General features: G+C 49.7%; 2 protein-coding genes across 3 annotated transcripts in view; both read right to left on the bottom strand.

The window, feature by feature from the left end:
- Positions 1-634: 634 nt before the first annotated feature.
- Positions 635-6,534, bottom strand: PIM2 (Pim-2 proto-oncogene, serine/threonine kinase). Its single transcript, XM_003276841.4, has 6 exons — positions 6,233-6,534; positions 5,995-6,104; positions 5,253-5,303; positions 2,460-2,832; positions 1,837-2,013; positions 635-1,736 (listed from the first exon to the last, which is right to left on the bottom strand). Exons 1-6 carry the CDS (start codon positions 6,291-6,293, stop codon positions 1,573-1,575), a joined length of 936 nt encoding a protein of 311 aa, XP_003276889.1. The 5' UTR covers positions 6,294-6,534; the 3' UTR covers positions 635-1,572.
- A 3,174-nt stretch (positions 6,535-9,708) lies between these two features.
- The window catches only part of OTUD5 (OTU deubiquitinase 5), a 35,513-nt gene continuing 23,148 nt past the window's right edge, over positions 9,709-22,073 (bottom strand). Inside the window, exons 5-9 of one of the 2 annotated variants that reach the window (XM_030806833.1) lie at positions 21,907-22,055; positions 13,358-13,561; positions 11,355-11,556; positions 11,137-11,250; positions 9,709-10,801 (exon numbers count right to left, since the gene is read on the bottom strand). In XM_030806833.1, the coding sequence (XP_030662693.1) occupies positions 10,680-10,801; positions 11,137-11,250; positions 11,355-11,556; positions 13,358-13,561; positions 21,907-22,055 (791 nt within the window). In that variant the 3' untranslated portion in view covers positions 9,709-10,679. Of the gene's footprint in view, positions 10,805-11,136; positions 11,251-11,354; positions 11,557-13,357; positions 13,562-21,906; positions 22,056-22,073 lie in introns of both variants that reach the window. The other variant, XM_030806832.1, reaches the window with a different exon arrangement.

The raw sequence follows: 22,073 nt of genomic DNA, 5'->3' as shown, positions 1-22,073 counted from the left end.
AGCCGGGCGTGTTGGCGGGCGCCTGTAGTCCCAGCTACTCGGGAGACTGAGGCAGGAGAATGGCGTGAACCCCGGGAGGCGGAGCTTGCAGTGAGCCGAGATCGCGCCACTGCACTCCAGCCTGGGGGACAGAGCAAGACTCCGTCTCAAAAAAAAAAAAAAAAAAAAAAAAAAAAGATAGGGGAGAGGCTAAAGATTAAGAGCAAAACAGGTGACTACACCCTGGACAGATTCCAGTCAGCGCCCAACCCCAGCCCCGCCCTCGCCAGTACCCTGATAGGGCTTTTCCTCTCCAACAGGGAAAAGGGCTTCTTCATTACCCCGGGGTGCCAGGGTAGGTAGTTTTTCTGCTTCTGAGATGGCCATCTTAATTGGGGATGTGCCCTAAACACCTTCAATATGCACAGTATCTCCAACAGAGAACCTTCTGCACATACTGGGCACTGTGTAAGATCAGGGGCAGGGGGAATCAAGATTTTTGTGTGTGTGTGTGGTGCAGCTTCAAGAATCCTTAAAGCTCTTTAGGATGGCAACATAAGACTGTGGCTTCCTGAGGACAAAAGCAGAGGGACAGTCTGTCTCAGTGCACAGTAGATGCTCCATAAAAGCCTCACACCTACAAATGGCCAGCTGCTTCTGATTCTATTACTTTTATTAAATAGTGGGTTTCCACACATGGCTTTTTAAATAATCCAGGCAGGAGAAGAGAGGAGGGCACACTTGGAACTCCCCTCCCCACAATACGTGATTATTTACATTTTAGCAATTGGACAATCCCGGCTCAGGAGGAGGTTGCAAGAATCTGCAAAAGTTGGAGGGGGCGCCCCAGGAGAACAAACAGCAAGCCTTATTTCCCCTAGCCCATCCCCCAAAAAACCATCCATCCCATCCTAGTGTCTGGTGGTGTCCATCTTCCATTCCTTCCCAAATTATGGAAGTAAGGTTCTTCTCACCAGAATAAGAGCACTTGGGATAACAGAGTAGGGTCCCCTCACCAAAAAAAAAAAAAAAAAAAAAAAAAAAAAGCAGCCTTGGGGTAACAACAGGGCATTACCTCCTCCAGAATAACGAATCCTGGGCTGAGGCAGGTAAGCAGCTTGACCCAATATGGGACCCTAGGCTAGGGGAAAGGGTCCCTTTACTAAAATAAAAGCTACTGGGGTATTGGAAGGAAAGCACCCTTGCCCAAGTAAGAGCATATGAACTAAGTTTGTGTGGTGGTAGTAGGAGGTGCCAATGAAGGGGTGACACATCATCAGAATATGAGTCCCGGGGCTCAGAATGGGAACAACTTCACCAAAATAAACTTCCTTAGCAAAATGAGAAGCAAGAAGTTCCCCCTCCAGAATCAGGGACCACAGGTTCTGGGAGGAAGGCTCCTTTGTAGGATTGGGAAGGGAACTGGGCAGACTTGGTTTATGTCTTCTAACCCCTGATCCTCAATCCCTTACCTTAGTAATACTGGATTTTAATGACCGGTAATGACCTGTAAAACCAAGTCAACAAATGTCCATCTATCCCTGTGACATGGCCATGGGATGGCTCTTCCGACCACTGGGGGCCAGGCCAGGCTTAGGGTAGCAAGGACCAGGCCAAAGGGGCAGGGCCTCCTTTGGAGGGGTTGAGGGGTGCATCCTCGGCTGGTGTTTGCATCCAGGGGTCCAGCAGGATCTCTTCCAGTGAGGGTCGGGAAGAAGGTTTGGGGGCCAGGCACCGGCGGATTAGGGCACAGCAGTCTGTGGGCCAAGAAGCAGAGAGGGAAGATTAGCAGTCAGTAGGGGGTACTGGTCCCTGAGAGGGATGGAGTCTTCTGGGCTGGGGTCAGTGAGGCCTCACCTGGGGAGACATGGGCAGGGAAGTGGAGCTCAGCTTCCAGAATCTCCTGGTCCCTCTCGAAGGGAATGTCCCCACATACCATGTCATAGAGGAGGATGCCCAGTGACCAGACAGTGGCCGGGAGTGCATGGTACTGGTGTCGAGAGATCCACTCGGGGGGGCTGTACACCCTTGTCCCTGCACACAAGCCAGGGGTTAGACCACTCAATCTCATGATGCTCTTCTCCAACCCCAAACTCCCCAGGAAGGATGGCCTCACCACAATTAAGAGCACTCAAGATAAAAGCAGAGTCCCCTCACTAGATAAAGAGCAGCTAAAATAACAGAGTCCCTTCAACAGAATAAAAGCACTGAGAAGTAACAGGATCCCCTTACCAGAGAAAGAATACTCAGGATGGTAACAGGACCCCCTCACCAGAATAGGAGCCCAGAATAAGGTTAGCACACCGTTAAAAGATGGACTTTATCAGAGGGCAAGGCTGAGAATCCCCAGTATTAGCAATCGATCATCTTATATAATGCAGTATGAGTCAAGGATTACAGGACACCCCACCATGGAGGCCAACGGTCACAAGGCCATCAAGTAAAAACAATCCCTCTGGGGAGATTTAGAGAAGCCTTACCATCAAAGTCAGTGTAGGGTTCATCATGAAGCAGGGCACCAGAACCAAAATCAATGAGTTTGGCACAGCCACGGCGTAGGTCTATCAGGATGTTCTCATCCTTGATGTCACGATGGACAACTCCACGGGAATGGCAGTGCTGGATGGCTGCCACTACTTGGCCAAAGAAGCAGCGGCTTGGGCCTTCACCCAGCGGGCCCTTCTCTGTGATATAGTCAAAGAGATCCTGGGCGGGCAAAGGCCGCTCGAGGACCAGCATGAAGCCCTCCTGTGTCTCAAACCAGTCAAGCAGGCGGATCACGCCAGGGTGCCCACCGCCTGCACCCACTTTCCATAGCAGTGCCACTTCGAGTGGGCATGTGACTGAGTCTGACTGGGGACACAGGTGGGGTGGGAAGCAGGGAGAGAAAAAAGACAGATGTCAGGGCAACAGCTCTGAGGCTTTTTACCTAAGCTCAACTCAGGGCCCCTTTTCCTGACAGTGTGTCCTTGAGCAACTCACTTCCCTTCCTGGGCCTCAGTTTCCCTAAAGACACAAACACACAGCGATTGAGAGGGTGAAACCAGCAAAGAGTCTGCACAAATCTCTCATGTAGTAGATCAATAAACATTTGAATAAACAAAAGAAGTTCAGCCGGGCACAGTGGCTCACCCCTGTAATCCCAGCACTTTGGGAGGCTGATGTGGGTGGATTGCTTGAGCCCAAGAGTTCAAGATCAGCCTGGGCAAAATGGCAAGACTCCATCTCTACACAAACACAAAAATTAGCCAGGCTTGGTGGCATGCACCTGTAGTCCCAGCTACTTGGGAGGCTGAGGTGGTGGGAGGGTCGCTTGAGCCAAGAAGGCAGAGGTTGCAGTGGAGATCCACCACTGCACTCCAGCTGTCTCAAAACAAACAAGCAAAAATAGAAAAATCTGGTTATTAACTTAAGGCTTTCAGCAGAAGCAGCACCACCATTATGTGGTGTTTTGTTTTGTTCCCTGACATATCCCAGATTAGAATAGTACCTTACACAGTAGGTGATCAATAAATGTTAAACAGATGACAGCACTTAATAGATGGGCTCTGACAAGCAGTTAGCACTCAGTAAACACTGTTATTGTGTAATAGTTTGTTTTGTTCACGGACATATATGAAGCACTAGAACAGTCGCTGCTAAAGAGTAGAGCTGAATAAGTATTTGTTAAACAGGTGAAAACAATTAGTAAAAAAAGGACCTAGCACAAAATGAGCTCTCAATACTTATGTAATACTTTGCTGAGTGTCTAGAATTATGTCTGTCATATAGTAGGTGGTCAATATACCTAATTTGTTTAACAGCTGGGTGATTTATTGCAAAGGACTTAGCACAAAAGGACTTAGTGTTATCATGTGTTTTGTCAGCATCACCAAGCACCTAGAACCAGCCAATAAAAAGCCTAAATGTGGCCCTGCGCAGTGGCTCACGCCTGTAATCCCAGCACTTTGGGAGGCCAAGACAGGCAGATCATCTGAGGTCGGGAGTTCGAGACCAGCCTGACCAACATGGAGAAACCCCGTCTCTACTAAAAATACAAAATTAGAGGCCGGGCACGGTGGCTCACGCCTGTAATCCCAGCACTTTGGGAGGCCCAAGGTGGGCAGATCACTAGGTCAGGAGTTCCAGACCAGCCTGGCCAACATGGTGAAACACGGTCTCTACTAAAAATATAAAAATTAGCCGGGCGTGGCAGCGGGCGCCTGTAATTACAGCTACTCAGGAGCCTGAGGCAGGAGAATCGCTTGAACCCAGGAGGTTGAGGCTGCAGTGAGCTGAGATCATGCCACTGCACTCCAGCCCAGGCAGCAGAGTGAAACTCTGTCTCAAGGAAACAAAAAAAAGTCATAAATACAGCCGGGCGTGGTGGCTAATGCCTGTAATCCCAGCACTTTGGGTGGCTGAGGCAGGCGGATCACCTGAGGTCGGCAGTTCAAAACCCGCCTGGCCAACATGGTGAAATCCTGTCTCTACTAAAAATACAAAAATTAGCCGGGCATGGTTGTGCGCTCCTGTAGTCCCAGCTACTTGGGAGGCTGAGGCAGGAGAATCGCTTGAACCCAGGAGACGGAGGTTGCAGTGAGCCGAGATCGCGTCACCTCACTCCAGCCTGGGCAACAGAGGGAGACTGTATCTCCAAAAAAAGAAGAAAAAAAAAAAGTATAAACGCTACTGGCCACAAAATCCGCCCCCCACTGCCTCCTCAAGCCCTGCGCAGGTACACTTCGAGCAGCAACCTTCTGGGCTGAGGTAGAGCCCTCTCCTGGCCAGGCTGCTGACTTGCACAGCAGCAGACGTTTTCTCACCGAGATGCAAAAATTCCGATATTGCGCAGGCGCACCCTCTCCCTTTGGGTCCCACGGACTGCGCAGACGCAGTTTCCCCTAGAGCCCGCCAGGGGGCGCTCCCAACTCTACAACTTGCCCAGACCCGCCCTGATGTCCGTTAGCGTTATAACGGCAAGAGAGAAGCAGCCACCAACACCATGGCAACCAGTGACCTCTGCCCCTTGTTCCCCACCAGCATGCCCTGCGGGCAGTCCCCCAGCAGTGTTTGGAGGGAGGATGGGAAAGGTTTGTTGGAGGGGAGAATCCAAGGCTCTAGGGGAATTGGGGTTAATCAGAACTGTATGTCACCCCAAGGGAGTATAAATGGGCTGGCAGTATTCTCACTGTTACAGGGCCCAGGGAGTCATACATCCCCTGGAAAAAACAAGGAGGTGAATTCATCAGTGATGGAGTAGGTAGGTCAGGAAGGGCTCCGAAGGTACTCACCAAGGGGGACCAGCCCAGCACACGATTCCGGGGAATCACTTTGATGGCCACCTGGAGAAGAGGGCCGTGATAAGGAGGCCAGGAGGTGATCCCCAGACCCCTCTCAGTCTAGACCTTCTGCCTACCTCCAGTATTCCTCCATCTACCAGCACTCTAGTCTTTCTGGTCCCCAACCACAGCACCCCACAGAACCCATACCAGGGCGTCTCCCCTGCCTTCCAGGTCCTCGGAACCAAGTTTATCTCTCCCACCTTCCTTAGCCCTGGGCTCTCCGTTCTCAGGCATCAGGACTCATCACTCCAAGTCCTGAGTTCTAGATTTCCTGATAGCCCAGGTCCACAATCTTCCTATTTAGCTCTACGACACCCCAACTCTGTACCAGGGTCCTGGTCCGCATGGCTCCACACTGGACACCTACCTCCAAAAGTCCCACAAATCTCACATCTAGGTCCCCGCTTTCACACACATACACAGCCTGGACCCTGGGGTCGAGGACCTCCGGAATCTGAAGCCCCCTGCCCCCCCATAACCTCCTAGACCGACACACACGCGCACGCACACACACCTGGCCCTCTACACACACTGCAGGCTCACTCCTCAGACGGACACACACACGCACACACACACACCTGGTCCTCTACACACTCTGCAGGCTCACTCCTCGGTCAACCAGCATTCCAGGGCCAGGACCCCCGCCCCCGCCACACGCACCTGACCCTCCCAAGACCCTTGTGACGGATACCTGGAGTCGATCTGTGAGGCGGTGTCCTGCGAAGACGGTGCCAAAGCCCCCCTTACCCAGGAGGGGGCCGAGTCGATACTCGGCCTCGAAGGCTTCCCGATCCTTGCCTCCTACGCAGGCGGAGGCGAGGAAGTCAGGGTGGCGGCGTGCTGAGCCCAGCCACGACTCCCTCCCCCCGCGCTGCAACCCATCATTCCAGCCCACCCCGTCTGGTTGCAGTAGGGGAGGATGTACTCACCTGGCGGCGGCGTGGGGGTCACGGGGGGCGCAGGAGGCCCCTGTAGAGGCTTGGTCAACATGGAGGTGGCGCTGCGCAGATTGAGCCCACTGAACCCGCTAAGCCCGCAGGGCGTGGACGCCCGGGGCAGCGCAGCTGGGGAGCCAGGGCTGGGGGGCGCCAGGGTGGAAGGCAGAGAAACTGGTGGCCCGGAAGCGCCCGCAGACGGCGCAGCGTTAAGATTCGCCGCGCGCGCCAGCCCCAGTGCTACTGAGCCTGGGCACGCGCCTCCCGGGAGAGTCACCCTGGGCGACAGCCCCGCCCACCTGGCTTTGATCAATCCGGACGCGGCACCTGCTGTACCACAGCCAATCGGAGCCAGTTCTTATTTGCATACCACCCTCATCGTTTCAAGGGCCCCCTTATGCAAATACACGCTCGATTCTTCCGAGGAGGCGGGGCCAGCATGTAAATGAGGGGGCTTGAGGTGGGGCTCACACCAAGAGGAAACCGGTTCTGGGAATCCCTTTGCAGCACCACGCTTGTTTTGGTTGTTGCGCGGGGTTGTTGTTGGTAGTGGTGGAGGTGTGTGTGTGTGTGTGTGTGTGTGTGTGTGTATTTACACTTAAAAAATAACTGCGCAGTATCCTTTCCTGGGAAGTTGGTTTGCCGCCGCTGCCTGGATATTAGCACAGAGATAGCGCCAGGCCGGGCTTCTAACAATTCGCGCCTGTGGCTATCAAAGACCCCGTCTCGAAAGGTGCTTGTCGGACTCCTTCACCGGAGTCCTCCAGGCGACTGGCGGCCTTCACTGCAAAGCTGAGGCCAGGGCCCTGGAAATAGCTGGTAGCCAGGGAGGGGGAACCCCTACCATCAACGCCACGGGTGTGCATTGGTCAAAGGCAGCATTGCCTGGTGAGTGTTTATTGGAGCTTTTAACCCTGAGCCCTGGGCCCAGTCAGCAGGTCTAGAATCTAGAACAGCAGGGGGTGGTTCTTGGGGGATGGGGGTGAGCCCAGAGTGGTGGTGGCATGGGGCTGCATTTGGAGTTGAGAGAGGCAACGACTGAGAGACATGATAGAGGCTGCTAGAGAAGTGGCAACTCTCAGAGACAAATTTGTGAAAAACACCCAGAAAAGGCGCCACACCCCAGGAGGAAAAATGCACTCCAAAGACACATGAATGCCAAGATATACACAAACACATACTGTCAGACACATTCACAGAAACGACCTAGATACACATGCAGCCAGAGACTGACATACACTTTCAGGCAGGCACACTGTCAGAAAAATAGTTATGTCCTAGAATGACACCCAGAGACACACTTACAGAAAGGCACTCACGCAGACCTACATTTGCCATGTGATGACATAGAAATGTCCCATCAAACACACTGGCAGAACTTGTCACAAACACACTGTCACCATCAGACATGCACTGTCACAGCAAGACTTGTACTGTCCCAGAAATGAGAGATGCAGAGTCTGTCACAGGAAGATGCACAGATGCTCCAGGGACACACATGCACTGCTCTGAAGGCAGACATGTACTGATGTGATACAGTCACATTTTGTGGCAGTGTCACAAAAACAGACATGGATAGACCTGTTCAGACACAGACACACATACACCATGACACATGCAGTTTATCAATGGAACAAACTGTCCAGAAATAGCTACCCAGAATCTGTTGCAGGAACACAAACGGACATCCACCCCATCAGACAGAAACCACAGATGCACTGTCACAGACAGACCCACGCAGGCATGCACGCATCTTGGATTTAGACACAAACTGTCAGAGATAAGAGTCCCACACTCAGTCACCATCTGACACACCTGGAAACAAGCCCTTCATCACACACACAACTGGAGACACTCTGTGAGCTGCACATGAAGACTTGGACTCACCACAGTCACACACACACAGACAACACCAAAAAAGCATACATGTACTCTCCCTTGTTCACCCAACATTATTAGGGGGTGGTTTGCTATAAGCCTGCCAGGCCTTGGTGGGGATGTTAGTATCAGAGATGTACAGATAAGTCAGGCATCAAACCTGTGCCATGAAGTTTATCTGTAGTACAGTTACTGGGGAGATTTTTAGATAGAAGTGAGAATGTGAATGGGCTTCTCAGCAGGTGACGCTCTATCTGTCTTGAAAGACAAAGAAGGTTGGTGGCTCAGGACTGGGGGGGGGGGGCGGCAAATTGCAGGCAAAGGCCAACAACACTGGACAGAGCGGCGAGAGATTGGCAGGGGCCAAATGGTGCAGAAACTTCTACAAAAAGAGTAATACTAACATTTGTGCTCTCTCAATGTGCCAGGCACTGTGCCCAGTAGTACGTTACTTTGATCATACATATTCCCTCTAGATGATCACAGCAGAAGCATGAGGGAGTAGATATCACTTTTTTTTTTTTTAAGACGGAGTCTCGCTCTGTCGCCCAGGCTGGAGTGTGGTGGCACAATCTCGGCTCACTGCAACCTCCACCTCCCGGGTTCAAGCGATTCTCATGCCTCAGCCTCCCAAGTAGCTAGGATTACAGGCACGTACAACCACGCACGGCTAATTTTTGTGTTTTTAGTAGAGATGGGGTTTCTCCATGTTGGCCAGGCTGGTCTCGAACTCCCGATCTCAGCTGATTCACCCACCTCAGCCTCCCAAAGTGCTGGGATTATAGGTCTGAGTCACTGCACCCAGCCTAATCACCTCTTGTACAGATGAGACACTTGAAACAGAGAAGCAATTGACCAGGGCCACACAGCTAGAAAACACCAGGAAGGTTTCAAAGCAACTCTACAACAAATATATGCTTGGCCATTGGGTTCCAGACACACTCCACAGACAGCCACTCAGCTAGCCATGCCCTCAACTGCAGAACCAGACACACATCCTGTCAGAGGATCTACATTATCATGGCATGGTGAAAAACCTGCTTGAGAAAACCTGAGGGCCAGCCAGCCTTCTTTACCTTGGATTTACCCCTAGGGAGGGCAGGGAAAGAGGTGTCAGACTGGGGGACAAGAACAAAAAAGGGTTTAGCCATCCTTCACCTTCTAAAACCTAGTGGGTGAGGCCCCTCTGGTTACTTCCACTAAACTCATGTTGCTACAAAGTATCAGTTGCGCTTTTCCAAGGCTTTTCTTCATCAGATCATAAGAGCAGCATTCACGGTGAGAGGCAGGCGGAGAAGCTGGAATTCAGGCAGGAAGTTCAAGCTCACAGTCCTCTGCTACCATCACACCCCCAGGAAATAGGGTAGGCAGGGGTGGGGTCTGCAGGCAAAGACGCAGCTTTTCCAATGGTAATAGGTCCAGAAGGAGGTTTAATAAGCAGCAAATCAAATACAAACTCCAGGCCCCCAGACAGACCCTGCTGGAGAGCATTCACACCTCTGAGGTCAAGCCAAGGTCCGTGTCATTGCATTGTCATTGCATCCTCTGCCCAGAGGCCCGCCCAACCCCTGCCCCAAACAGAACAGAGCCGCTCAGGGAAACTGACATTTGGTTTTATTGTGCCAAGGACATTACAGATGGCGGATCTTGTCAACACCTGTAGGGCACGGGTGCCCCATCTGCCAAGGCTGCTCCCACACTCCCTACACTCAAATCCCGGGTGGCAGCCATAATCCCCAAAGATGACCCCCACCCCAAGATTCCAAAGAGGCTAGTGGTGGTGGAAGCAAAAGGAATGCAGCAAGGTCAGGGTTTCATTGTCCAAGCCGGCCTGACACCTGCCACCCTGCCCTTGCCCAGTGCACACCCTAGACCCTGGGCCGGCCTCCATGCAGCTGGAGGCCAGAAGACAGCAACCCATATCTTTGCACCCTCCTCCATGCCCCATGGCCTGCCTGCCCAGAAAGATGCCACCTTCACAGAGCCAGTGCTGTCGTTTATATCATTTTTGATTAGTTGATTTTATAAGATAAAAGTACATTTTAATAAAGAAAAAATTCAACATTGAAGGCTCAGACGTTCTTGGGGTACTGGGAAGGGAAATTTCCCACTTCTTCCTCCCACCTCCCTGGCATCAGTGTCGGGGGGGAGGGGTGGTGGCAAGTTTTTCTCATCTTGGAAGGAATGAGGGGCAGGGAGACTTTCCTCTGTCTGAATGTCTCTCTCCTCTGGGGCTGCCTGGCTGCCAGTTGGTCTGTCTCTGTGTGCCTCTTGTCTATCTTCGGCACCCTTGCCCGAGTCCCCTGTGGAATGCAGGGATGGTTCTGTGCGGGGTAGGGGGGGCAACAGGGCACGTCAGCTGGCAGAGAGACAGGTGATAGTGGCAGCGGCAATGAGAGGGAACGCAGGGGTGGGCTAGCCAGAGGGAAGTGAGGAGGAGGGAAAAGAGGGGAGAGCAGAAAGAACAGAAGGAGGCAAGAGGGAAGAAGCCAAAGAAGGTGAGGTGGCACCGGAGAGCAGGAGTACTGGGGTTGGGAGATGGTGTCCCATCCCTGGGTCTCCATCAACTCTTGTCTGGGGGTGGGTCTCTGTGCACTTTGTTTTTCTTCATACTGTCTAGGTATTCCTGTTGGGACACTGCCAGCACCGATGCTAGGATCTCATCATCATCCCAGTCATTCAGACCTGCTGGGCGAGAGGAAGAGGAAAAGGATGATGGAGCGCTCTCAGCCTGCCTTCTCCTCACCGTGCCAACATCTGGGGCTCTGGAGAAACCCCATAGGGCCCTTCTCACTCCTTTCTCAAAACAGAAGGATCTGCTAGGCCTGTGAAACCCCACTTAGACCCCAGACCCTTCTGGGGCAAATTCCTTGGGTCTGAAAAATCCCCTCCAGTGCCTCTCTCTTCTTTTCTTGGGGAGATGGCCAGAGGCTCCAGAAACCCCCTCTCAGGACTTGCCACTTCTTCCAGTCTCTCCCAGCTCCTAGCAGCCTCCATCCCCCCAGACAAAGGAGGCTTACCAAAGGCAGAGGGGGACATCTGCTGAATGAGGGCCCGGCACTCCAAAGCAGGGTAGAGGGACACAAGGGGGGAAGTTGCCCGGTCGGCCCCTGCCGAGAACTGACTGCTTGTACCTGAAGCAGACGGACAATCAAAGGTAGGGACCCAGGATCCAGGACCCAGGACCCAGGCAGTGCCTCCTAACTCCCAGCACATTCCCTGTGGGCAAATCACTGACCTGGCGCACAGGGTGAAGGAGGTTTGGCAAGAGCTAAAACAGTGCCTGGGGAAGGGGGCTTCATGCCCAATTCAGCATGCAGCTCAGGGTGCTCAGGTGACGAGGCTGAACTCCGCTGCCGCGGGGACCGGCTAGTCCACTCCTCCAGGCCACTGGAGGCTGCTGCTGTGGCCGAACTGCATGTGGCGCTGGCTTTCCGGGGCTGCAGTGGGGAAGGAAAATGTGTTAAGGACCACCAGCAGCCATGACCTTCCTGTGACCCATCCTTGAATGCTGGCTCCCTTCCCAGGACCTTGGCTATGATACAGCTTCTACATAGGTCAACATCATCCCCACTCACACGGTGGACCACAAGGCTCCTCACAGGACAGAGGTGGAGCTCCTTACCCTTTCTCTCATATCCCTACAGCCAATCTGACAGGAAACCCTGTTACCTCTATCCTGAAAATAGATCCCAAATCCAACCCCTTCTCACCACCTCCACTGCCAGCACCGGCCACCAGTCACCTGGCCTACTGCAGTAGCCTCCTCCTCACTGGCCCCTGCTTCTGCCCTCACTCACCAGACTCCACTGGATGACTAGCAGGCAAGGCGATCTTGTTAAATCTCCAACCACATCCTGTCCGTCCTCTGCTCACAATCCTCCCATGGTTTCTGCCTCTCTCAGAGTAAATGCCAAAGTCCTCGCCACAGCCCACAAGCCCCTACTCAATCGGACCCACAACCTCTCTGACTTCATCTACTACTACATTCTGTTCGGACACACCGGCCTCCCTCTGGGCTGTGCCTGAGTTGTACCAGGTGTGTGGGTCTGCTGTCCTCCCCTCCATGTGCACTCAGCTAACTCTCACTTTCTGCAAGGTTCAAATCTCACCTGCTCTGAGGCCTACCCTGACTGTGCTATTTCATACCGTGAACGCACATTCCTGCTCAGCCCCTTTATCCTGGCTCTACACTTTCCATCCACAGCATTTCCAAACTAATTTATTCATTATATTTATTATTTTATTTCACTCTGCAAAACTGTGAGCATCACAAGGACGGGGATCTTGGTCTGCTGGGCTCACCTATGTATCCCCATATACTGAAAACAGGGCCTGCCACAGACTGGTAGTAGGTATTTGTAGAATAAAACTCAGCTCCTTCAGCCGGGTGCGGTGGCTCACGCCTGTAATCCCAGCACTTTGGGAGGCCAAGGTGGTCAGATCACGAGGTCAGGAGATGGAGACCATCCTGGCTAACATGGTGAAACCCCATCTCTACTAAAAATACAAAAAAGTAGCCGGGTGTGGTGGCGGGCGCCTGTAGTCCCAGCTACTCAGGAGGCTGAGGCAGGAGAATGGCGTTAACCTGGAAGGCAGAGCTTGCAGTGAGCCAAGACTGCGCCACTGCACTCCAGCCTGGGCGACAGAGCAAGACTCTGTCTCAAAAAAAAAAAAAAAAAAAAAAAAAAACTCAGCTCCTGCCAGCCAACATCTACAATCACTCAAAACTCCTTGTGATTTTACAATTCCTCAGATGCTTCTCTGCCCTGCCCCTCCCCGCTTCCCTAACAATTCAACCTTCCTCTGTGAAGACTAACCGGAGCCCCAACCTCCACTGATCTCCCAGCCAGGGTCAAGGACCCCACCAATGAGTTGTCTCCCCCAACAGATGAGATCCTTGAGGGCAGAGTAGTCCAGATCTGATGTTACATTCTCAGTAGAGACCTGGCACACAAGGGCAGTCAACAAAAGCTTGTGTCTCTGAAGCTATCCATTATTCCCTTGTGTCACCAGCGGCATGGCTGCCCTCCTCTCTCTCCTTAAGTGCCTGTTCTGCACAAGTATTTAAAGTTCCAAGGTACAATGCCAAAACTAAGACCAAGATGAGTTACAGATGGTGCCGGATGCTTCCTTCCCTCCCAGATATCAAAACTGCTTAATTTTTTTCTGCTCGCTTGAGGGCAAAGCATGAGAAGTAATGAGTTTTTGGCCAAGCCTGTGACAGAGTCCATGACCCACCTGGCTGGGGCCTCGGACCTGGCGAGCCTGTTTCTCCTGATCCCGCAACCACTGCAGGTAGGATTCCCGAGCCACCTGCTCCTCGATGGCCTCATTTGTGGCCTCCCAGTCCGTGGCCCGTTTCTTGTCTTCTAGCATCTGCTGTTCGATCCATGACTCCTCCGACGTTTTTATGGCATTCTTCATCAGAGACTGCTCTGCAAACTGCAAGGAGGGAGAGGAACAGGGATGTGCAATACACTCTGAACCTGCCCAAGAGCCAGAACAGGCTCAGCGAGGTAGGCCCACAGGCCCCAGAAAAAAAAAGGAGACAGGAAAGCAGGTACTCCCACAGAGCAACACTCTGCAGACTACCTCTTGATTGGGGACCAGGGGAAAGCAGGCTTGGGATGTGGGACCTGTCATTCCAAACTCCTATGCTTGTAAGACCTGACATCAACCCCCAAACCACCTCAACTGAGGCATTGAGACTGCAGCAGTCAGGTGCCTTCCAACCTGGGACTTTTTTTTTTTTTTTCCTGAGACGAAGTATCACTCTGTCGCCCAGGCTGGAGTGCAGTGGCGTAATCTCGGCTCACTGCAACCTCCGCCTCCCAGGTTCAAGTGATTCTCTAGCCTCAGCCTCCCAAGTAGCTGGGATTACAGGTGAGTGCCACCACTCCCGGCTAATTTTTTTGTATTTTTAGTAGAAATGGAGTTTCACCATGTTGGCCAGGCTGGTCTTGAACTCCTGACCTCAGGTGATCCACCCGACTTGGCCTCCCAAAGTGCTGGGATTATAGGCTTGAGCCACTGCACCTGGCCCTGGGCCTTAATTTAAAGAAGCCCCATCCAGTGATGACTGTTTCATAATGTTGAGGACTTTCTCACACATGAGCAGATGAGACACATACAAAAATTAGCTATGTGTGCACAGGGTGGAGGGAGTATTCAAGCATGGGAGGGGTTGGGGGAAGTAGTGGGTGTGTGAGGGAATAAGGGGGCAGTATCAACATGGTGTGGGGTGCTATGAGTTACAAGACACTACATCAGAGTACTGTTTTTCAGGCTGAGATCCAACAGCATTTTTAAAAAATAGACATTATCAGAGTATATCCCAGGGAATAAGTGCAAATGTTGTTTCATGAAGCTTTAGTTAACATTATTTTAATGCACATATACACATCACACACAAATGCATATATGCTAAGTAATCATGTAAAATGTATTCTTTTTCCTGCAGACCTTGCATTCAGATAAAATGTAATTTTTTACTGTGAATAGTTAAAAACAATTCGTAAAACTATGTTAGAACAAGCCAATTTAAAAAATAGTCAAAAAATCTAACCACTCTGGCAGTGTTAAACACACTCCAAGTGTTTTTTCTACTCACTCAACAACAATCAACACAGGAGACTTCTGTGACCAAGTGTGCGGGCTGGGGGGAGGGTGTTTTCCCACACAGCAAGCAGCGGACACCTGGTGTCCGTCCTCCAATGCAATTCAATACCCAGAGACAGCCTGGGATCCCACAGGTTGAGGGCTCAGTCCCACAAGACTCCCCCCACCCCCCTTCAAACAGCAGTCGAAAGTCTGGGCTTCCAGAATTTCTGACTGACCAGCTATAAACTGGGATTCCCACAATACTTTTTGGGGGGTTCAATTAACTTCCTAGAGCAGCTCACAAAACCCAGGAAACACGTCTGCCAGTTTATTATAGAGAAAATTAGAAAGTATACAGATGAGATGCACAGAGTGAGATATGGGGGAAGGGACGTGGAGCTTCCATGCCCTCCCTGGGGTGCCACCCTCTAGAAACTTCCATGTATTCAGCTACCCAGAAGCTCCCAGAACCCAATCCTTTTGGGATTCTTTGGAAGCTTCATTATGCAGACATTATTGATTATGCCATTGGACATCGGTGATCAACCTAATCTTCAGCCTCTCTCCCCTCCCCAAAGGCTGGGGGATGGGCTTAAAGTCGCAAACCTCTAATCCTGCCTTGGTCTTTCAGGTCACCAGCCCCCATCCTGAAGCTACCTAGAGGCTGCCAGCCATCAGTCATCTCATTAGCATACAAAAAGGCATCACTTTGGAGATTCTAAGGATTTTAGGAATTGTATGTCAGGAAGTCACAAACACAATTCACCAAAGAAGCTATACAGATGGCAAATAAGCATATGAAAAGATGCTTAACAGCATTTGCCAATAGGCAATTGCAAGTTAAAATAATGAGATACCACTACACACCTAAGAGAATGGCTAAAATCCAACACAATGACAGTATCAATTGCTGGTAATGCTGAGCAACAGGAACTTCTAAATCGTTATGGTGGGCATGCAAATTATACAGCCACTTTGGAAGACAGTTTCTCAGTTCCTCATAAATCAAAACACAATCTTACAACGCAATCCAGCAATCTTGCTCCCAGCTATGTATACAACTGATCTAAAAACTTAGTCCACAAAAAAACCTGCATGCACATTACAGAAGCTTTATTCATAATCATCAAAAACTGGAAGCAACCAAGAATGTCTTTTAATAGGTGAATAATTAAACTGGTACCTCCATAAAAGGAACATTAAGTGATAAGAAAGAAACCAGCTAACAAGCCATGAAAGAACATGGAGAAACCTTAATGCATACTGCTAAGTAAAAAGAAGCAGTCTGTCACGCTGACCATTTTAATTTCAGGGGGAAAAAAAGCAAATTGGCTGCAGGTGGCTCACCCCTGCAATACCAGTACTTTGAGAGGCCAAGGCAGGAGGATCACTTGTCCCCAGGAATTTGAGATCAGCCTGAGCAACACAGTGAGACCCTGTCTCTACAAAATAAAAATATTTTTAAAGTTAGCCAGGCGTGGTGGTGTGTGCCTGTGGTCCCAGCTACTTGGGAGGCTGAGGTGGGAGGATTGCTTAAACCCAGGAGGTCAAGGCTGCAGTGATATTGTGCCACTGCACTCCAGCCTGGGCAACAGTGATACACTGTCTCAAAAAAAAAAAAAAAAAAAAAAAAGCAGTATGAAAAGGCTACATACTGTATGATTACAATTATATGACATTCTGAAACAGGCAACTCACAAACACAATAGATTAGTGTTTGCAGGAAGAGAGAGGAAGGGAGGGGTAAGCATATGGAGTACGAGGAATTTTAAGGGTGGTCAAACTATTCTGAATAATACTGTAATAGTAGATACGTGACATTATACATTTGTCAAAACCCATAGAATGTACAACAGAAAGAGTGGACCTTAATATATGCTATTTAAAAAAAAATTAGGAAGGCTGGGCACGGTGGCTCATGCCTGTAATCCCAGCACTTTGGGAGGCCAAGGCGGGTGGATCTCCTGAGGTCAGGAGTTCGAGACCAGCCTGGCCAATATGGTGAGACCCTGTTTCTACTAAAAATACAAAAAATTAGCTGGGCGTGGTGGCGCGTGCCTGTAATCCCAGCTACTCAGGAGGCAGAGGCAAGAGAATCACTTGAACCACGGAGGCTGAGGTTGCAGTGAGCCGAGATCGCACCACTGTACTCCAGCCTGGGTGACAGAGCAAGACTCTGTCTCAAAAATAAAAACTAAAATTAAATTAAATTAAAATTAAAAGATCTACGGCCAGTGCGGTGGCTCACGCCTGTAATCCCAGCACTTTGGGAGGCCGAGGTGGACAGAGCACCTGAAGTCAGGAGTTCGAGACCAGGCTGGGCAACATGGAGAAACCCCGTCTCTACTAAAAATACAAAAATTAGCCAGGTGTGGTAGTGCATGCCTGTAATTCCAGCTACTCGGGAGGCTGAGGCACGAGAATTGCTTGAACCCAGGAGGTAAAGGTTGCGGTGAGCTGAGATCATCGCACCACTGCACTCCAGCCTGGGCGACAGTGAGACTCTGTCTCAAAAATAAACAAAAAAAAAATTAGGGGATCTGAGATCCCAGCATAGAATGCAAAAATGTGACAAAATAATACAAATGTATTACAAACATGAAACAATCTTGGCTGGGCGCGGTGGCTCACGCCTGTAATCCCAGCACTTTGGGAGGCCGGGGCGGGCGGATCATGAGGTCAGGAGATTGAGACCATCCTGGCTAACACAGTAAAACCCCGTCTCTACTAAAAATACAAAAAATTAGCCGGGTATGGTGGCAGGTGCCTGTAGTCCCAGCTTCCTGGGAGGCTGAGGCAGGAGAATGGCGTGAACCCGGGAGGTGGAGCTTGCTGTGAGCTGAGATCACGCCGCTGCACTCCAGCCTGGGCGACAGAGAAAGACTCTGTCTCAAAAAATAAAATAAAATAAAAATAAACACCCTCATTTGAAGGGGGTGGGGGCAAAAGTAGGTCACTTTCAAAATGAATGGAGTCTATAACACCAAAGGCAAAAAAGAACTATATGTAGCATTGTGTTGTAGTGATAAAGTTGTTTCCCACGGGGGTACGAGTGAACAAGTGTGATTCTGCTACATGTGTATACGGAAGTGAGCAGTTACATAAATGGATGGTAGGAACCAGTGCATATACATCTGATGGCATATCTACTGTTGGAGTGGGAATTTGCAGAAGAACAAGGGGAGAAGGCTAGAATGAAGCATGTGATAATGGATCTGAGTTGGAGACATCAGTAAGGATTCATGTTTAATATAAATACAGATGGTTACAGGTAGAAATATTTATAGATATGTGTACACAGGCCACTATACATACATGTAGCTCCTTGCTCTATCAGCTGAGAGGGCCTAGAAGCATGGACAACCTGATATCGAAGAGCAGATTCAACACCTAGGTCTTGATTTCTGTTAACAGTCTCCAATACATTCCAGGGCTCTTTAAAGAAATGGCTGATTCAGCTGGGCACAGTAGCTCACACCTGTAATCCCTGCACTTTGGGAGACCGAGGAGGGTGGATCACCTGAGGTCAGGAGTTCGAGACTTCAGCCTGACCAACATGGTGAAACCCCATCTCTACTAAACAATACAAAAATTAGCTGGGTGTGGTGGCGCATGCCTGTAATCCCAGCTACTCGGGAGGCTGAGGCAGGAGAATCGCTTGAACCTGGGAGGCAGAGGTTGCAGTGAGCTGAGATGGCACCCTTGCACTCCAGCCTGGGCAACAAGAGCGAAACTCTCTCTCAAAAAAAAAAAAAAAAAAAGACCATACTGATGTAAATAAATAACTGGAAAAATTAATAAATTAAGGATGAGTTAAGAACAAGAGACAGATCCTCCTTGAAGAATTCCAAATAATCTATGTAGACACTCTACCCTCAAGGGGATGGGGCATAACCATTTCTTAGGTGTGGGCTGCACATAGTGACTTCCTTCCACACAGTACAGTATGGGAAAGGTGGGAAAGAGTAACCTTAGGTGGAGAAACCTAACAAACACTACTTCTGCCAGTTGATAAAGGGTAACACCAACAGGCATAAATGACACTCATAGTATAAACCCTTGAAATGATGTAATGAGAATGGCACTTCACCTCTGTGATCTTCCTCCCTAAGACCCACAACCCTAGTTTAAACATGAGAAAAAGTCCAAAAGAGACATTTCCTACAAAATATTTGATCAGTACTCCTTAAAACTGTCAAGGTCATCAAAACAAAACTGAGAAACTATCAAAGATAAAGGGGCCTAAGGAGGCATGCAGACTTCATTTAATAGCAACATATTAGGCCGGGCGTGGTGGCTCACGCCTGTAATCACAGCACTTTGAGAGGCCGAGGTGGGTGGATCACCTGAGGTCAGGAGTTCGAGACCAGCCTCGCCAATGTGGTGAAACCCCGTTTCTTAGAAAAATTAGCCAGGTGTGGTGGTGGGCACCTGTAATCTCAGCTACTTGGGAGGCTGAGGCAGAAGAATCGCTTGAACACAGAAGGCGGAGGTTGCAGTGAGCCGAGATCACCTCATTGCACTCCAGCCTGGGCCACAGAGAGAAACTCTGTCTTAAAAAAATAATAATAAGTATTAATATTGGTTCGCACATTGTAACAAATGTACCATAATCATCTGAGCTGTTAATAATAGCAGAACTGGGCCGGGCGCTTTGGCTCACGCCTGTAATCCCAGCATTTTGGGAAGCCGAGATGGGTGGATCACCTGAGGTCAGGAGTTCGAGACCAGCCTTCAACATGGTGAAACCCCGTCTTTACTAAAAACACAAAAATTAGCTGGGCGTGGTGGCAGGTGCCTGTAATCCCAGCTACTCGGGAGGCTGAGGCAAGAGAATTGCTTGAACCTGGGAGGCAGAGGTTGCAGTGAGCCAAGATTGAGCCATTGCACTCCAGCCTGGGAGACAAGAGAGAAACTTCGTCTCAAAAAAAAGATAATAATAATAATAATAATAATAGCAGAACTGTGTTTGGGAAGAGGAGGATATGTGGGAATTCTGTATTATCTCCTCAATTGTTCTGTAAATCTAAAACTGCTCTAAACAATTAAGTCTATTAAATACAAAAACTTAAAACAATCATTTTTATTTTTTCTTTCAGACAGAGTCTCGCTCCATCACCCAGGCTGGAGTGCAGGGGTGAAATCTCAGCTCACTGCAACCTCTGCCTCCCGGGTTCAAGCAATTCTCCTGCCTCAGCTTCCCAAGTAGCTTGGATTACAGGTGTGTGCCACCACACCCGGCTAATTTTTTTAGTATTTTTAATAGAAACAGGGTTTCACCATGTTGGCCAGGCTGGTCTCGAACTCCTGACCTTAGGAGATCCTCCCACCTCAGCCTCCCAGTGTTGGGATTACAGGCGTGAGCCACCGCACCTGGCCAGAACATTCATATTTTTGAAGAAAGAAAAAGAGGAAGCTGGGTGCAGTGGCTCATGCCTGTAATTCCAGCACTTTGGGAGGCCGAGGCGCGGGGATCACTTGAGCCCAAGAGTTCAAGGTCAGCCTTGGCAATATAGTGAGACCTTGTCTCTACAAAAAAAAATTTTTCATTTTTTTATAAAAAATTTTTTTAAAACACTGGCCGGGCATGGTGGTGAGCACCTGTAGTCTCCCAGCTACTCGGGAGGCTGAGGTGAGAGGCTTGCTTGAGCCTGGGAAGTGGAGGCTAGCTACAGTGAGCCTAGATTGCCCCACTGCACTGCAGCCTGGGTGACAGAGTGAGACCTTGTCTCTCCACCCGCCCACCAAAAAAGAAAATGAGCCATTAAACCAGGACAAGTCACAGATGAATCTTAAATGCATAGCGTTAAGTGAAAAAAGCCAGTCTGAAAAAGCTACATACTGTACATTTCCAATTATGTGACATTCTAGAAAAGGCAAAACGAGAGTCAGTAAACAGATCGAAAACAAAAACAAGAAAATTCTGAGAAACTGTCACAGCCAAGAGGAGATAAAGGGGACACAACAACTAAATATAATATGGCACCCTGGATGGGATCCTGGAACAAAGGTCATTAGGGAAAAACTGAGGAAATCTGAGTCAAGTATGGTCTTTAGTTAATAATATGTCGATATTGGTTCATTAACTATGACAAATGTACTATGTTAATACATTAATCATAGTGAGGCATATGGGAACTCTGTAATATATTTGCAACTTTTTTTTTTTTTTTTTGAGACAGAGTCTCATTCTGTCGCCCAAGTTGGAGTACAGTAGCACAATCTTGGCTCACTGCAACTTCCACCTCCCAGGTTCAAGTGATTCTCCTGCCTCAGCCTCCCGAGTAGCTGGGATTACAGGCACCCACTGCCACGCCCAGCTAATTTTCGTGTTTTTAGTAGAGACAGGGTTTCACCATGTTAGCCAGGCTGGTCTTGAACCCCTGACCTCAGGTGATCTGCCAGCCTCGGCTTCCCAAAATGCTGAGATTACAGGTGTGGGCCACCGTGCCCGGCCTCTTTGCAGTAATTCTGTAAATCTAAAGCTGCTCTAAAATTAAGTTTATTTAAAAACAAAACAAAAAAGAACCCTATGTTGGAAGGTGTGTTGGTGTTAGGCTATGTGTTTCCGAAAATGAAGGAGTACTTTGTGTTTGTAGAAGTGAAACCTGAATAGAAGATACCAAAATCCTCAGCAGATGACTATGAGAGAGAGAGAAATGAATGAGAATCTATCAGTATGTGCTGCGAAAATGCACTGCCACCTTCTGAACACCTACTAGGCCCCAGGCCCAGTGGGAGGTGCTTTCTGTATCAGTCAAGCTGCTAGCCTGGAATACTTACAGAATCTGCCTAGATCACACAGCCAGTGAGTGGTGGGGCCAGGCCTGTACCCCATGTCTCTGTGACCATGGCTGTCTGTAACCACTATGATCCCGGGAGAAAGATCCATGCCAAGATGCCCAGAGCAAGCCCTGGCTCACTGCTCCCAAATAGGACTCCATATCCTAAAATGCCAGCCCTCAACGGGCACAAAAGATAGCTAAGCCAACTCAGACAGGCAAACCAAGACCAAAGAACAAGCCCTGAGAGATCACCTTAAGTAACTCCCTATTTTTTTTTTATAAGGGTGAGACCTCAGGGGAGAGAGGAGACAGGATATTTTTGTGAGTTAGGGGCAAAACAGACTCCAACAGGTTTCTGACCTCTATATCCAGCAGCCATTCTGGGCACAGGGACCCACTCACCCCTGGTTTGAATGATGGCAGGCCCAGCCCCACACCAATGGTGGCCTTGTTAGGATTCACCACTGAATTATAGTGGATATTCCGATGGTAGCTAACACGAATGGGTTCGTCCTCGTTTTGATGTATCCCATGGAATGTGTTGATGGGTTCTGCAGAGAAAGAGAAGG

The sequence above is a fragment of the Nomascus leucogenys genome, chromosome X (genome assembly GCF_006542625.1).
Source record: "Nomascus leucogenys isolate Asia chromosome X, Asia_NLE_v1, whole genome shotgun sequence".
Lineage (NCBI taxonomy): Eukaryota > Metazoa > Chordata > Mammalia > Primates > Hylobatidae > Nomascus > Nomascus leucogenys.
Note: the sequence above shows the minus strand (reverse complement) of the source record. Positions and strands in the feature narration are given on the sequence as shown.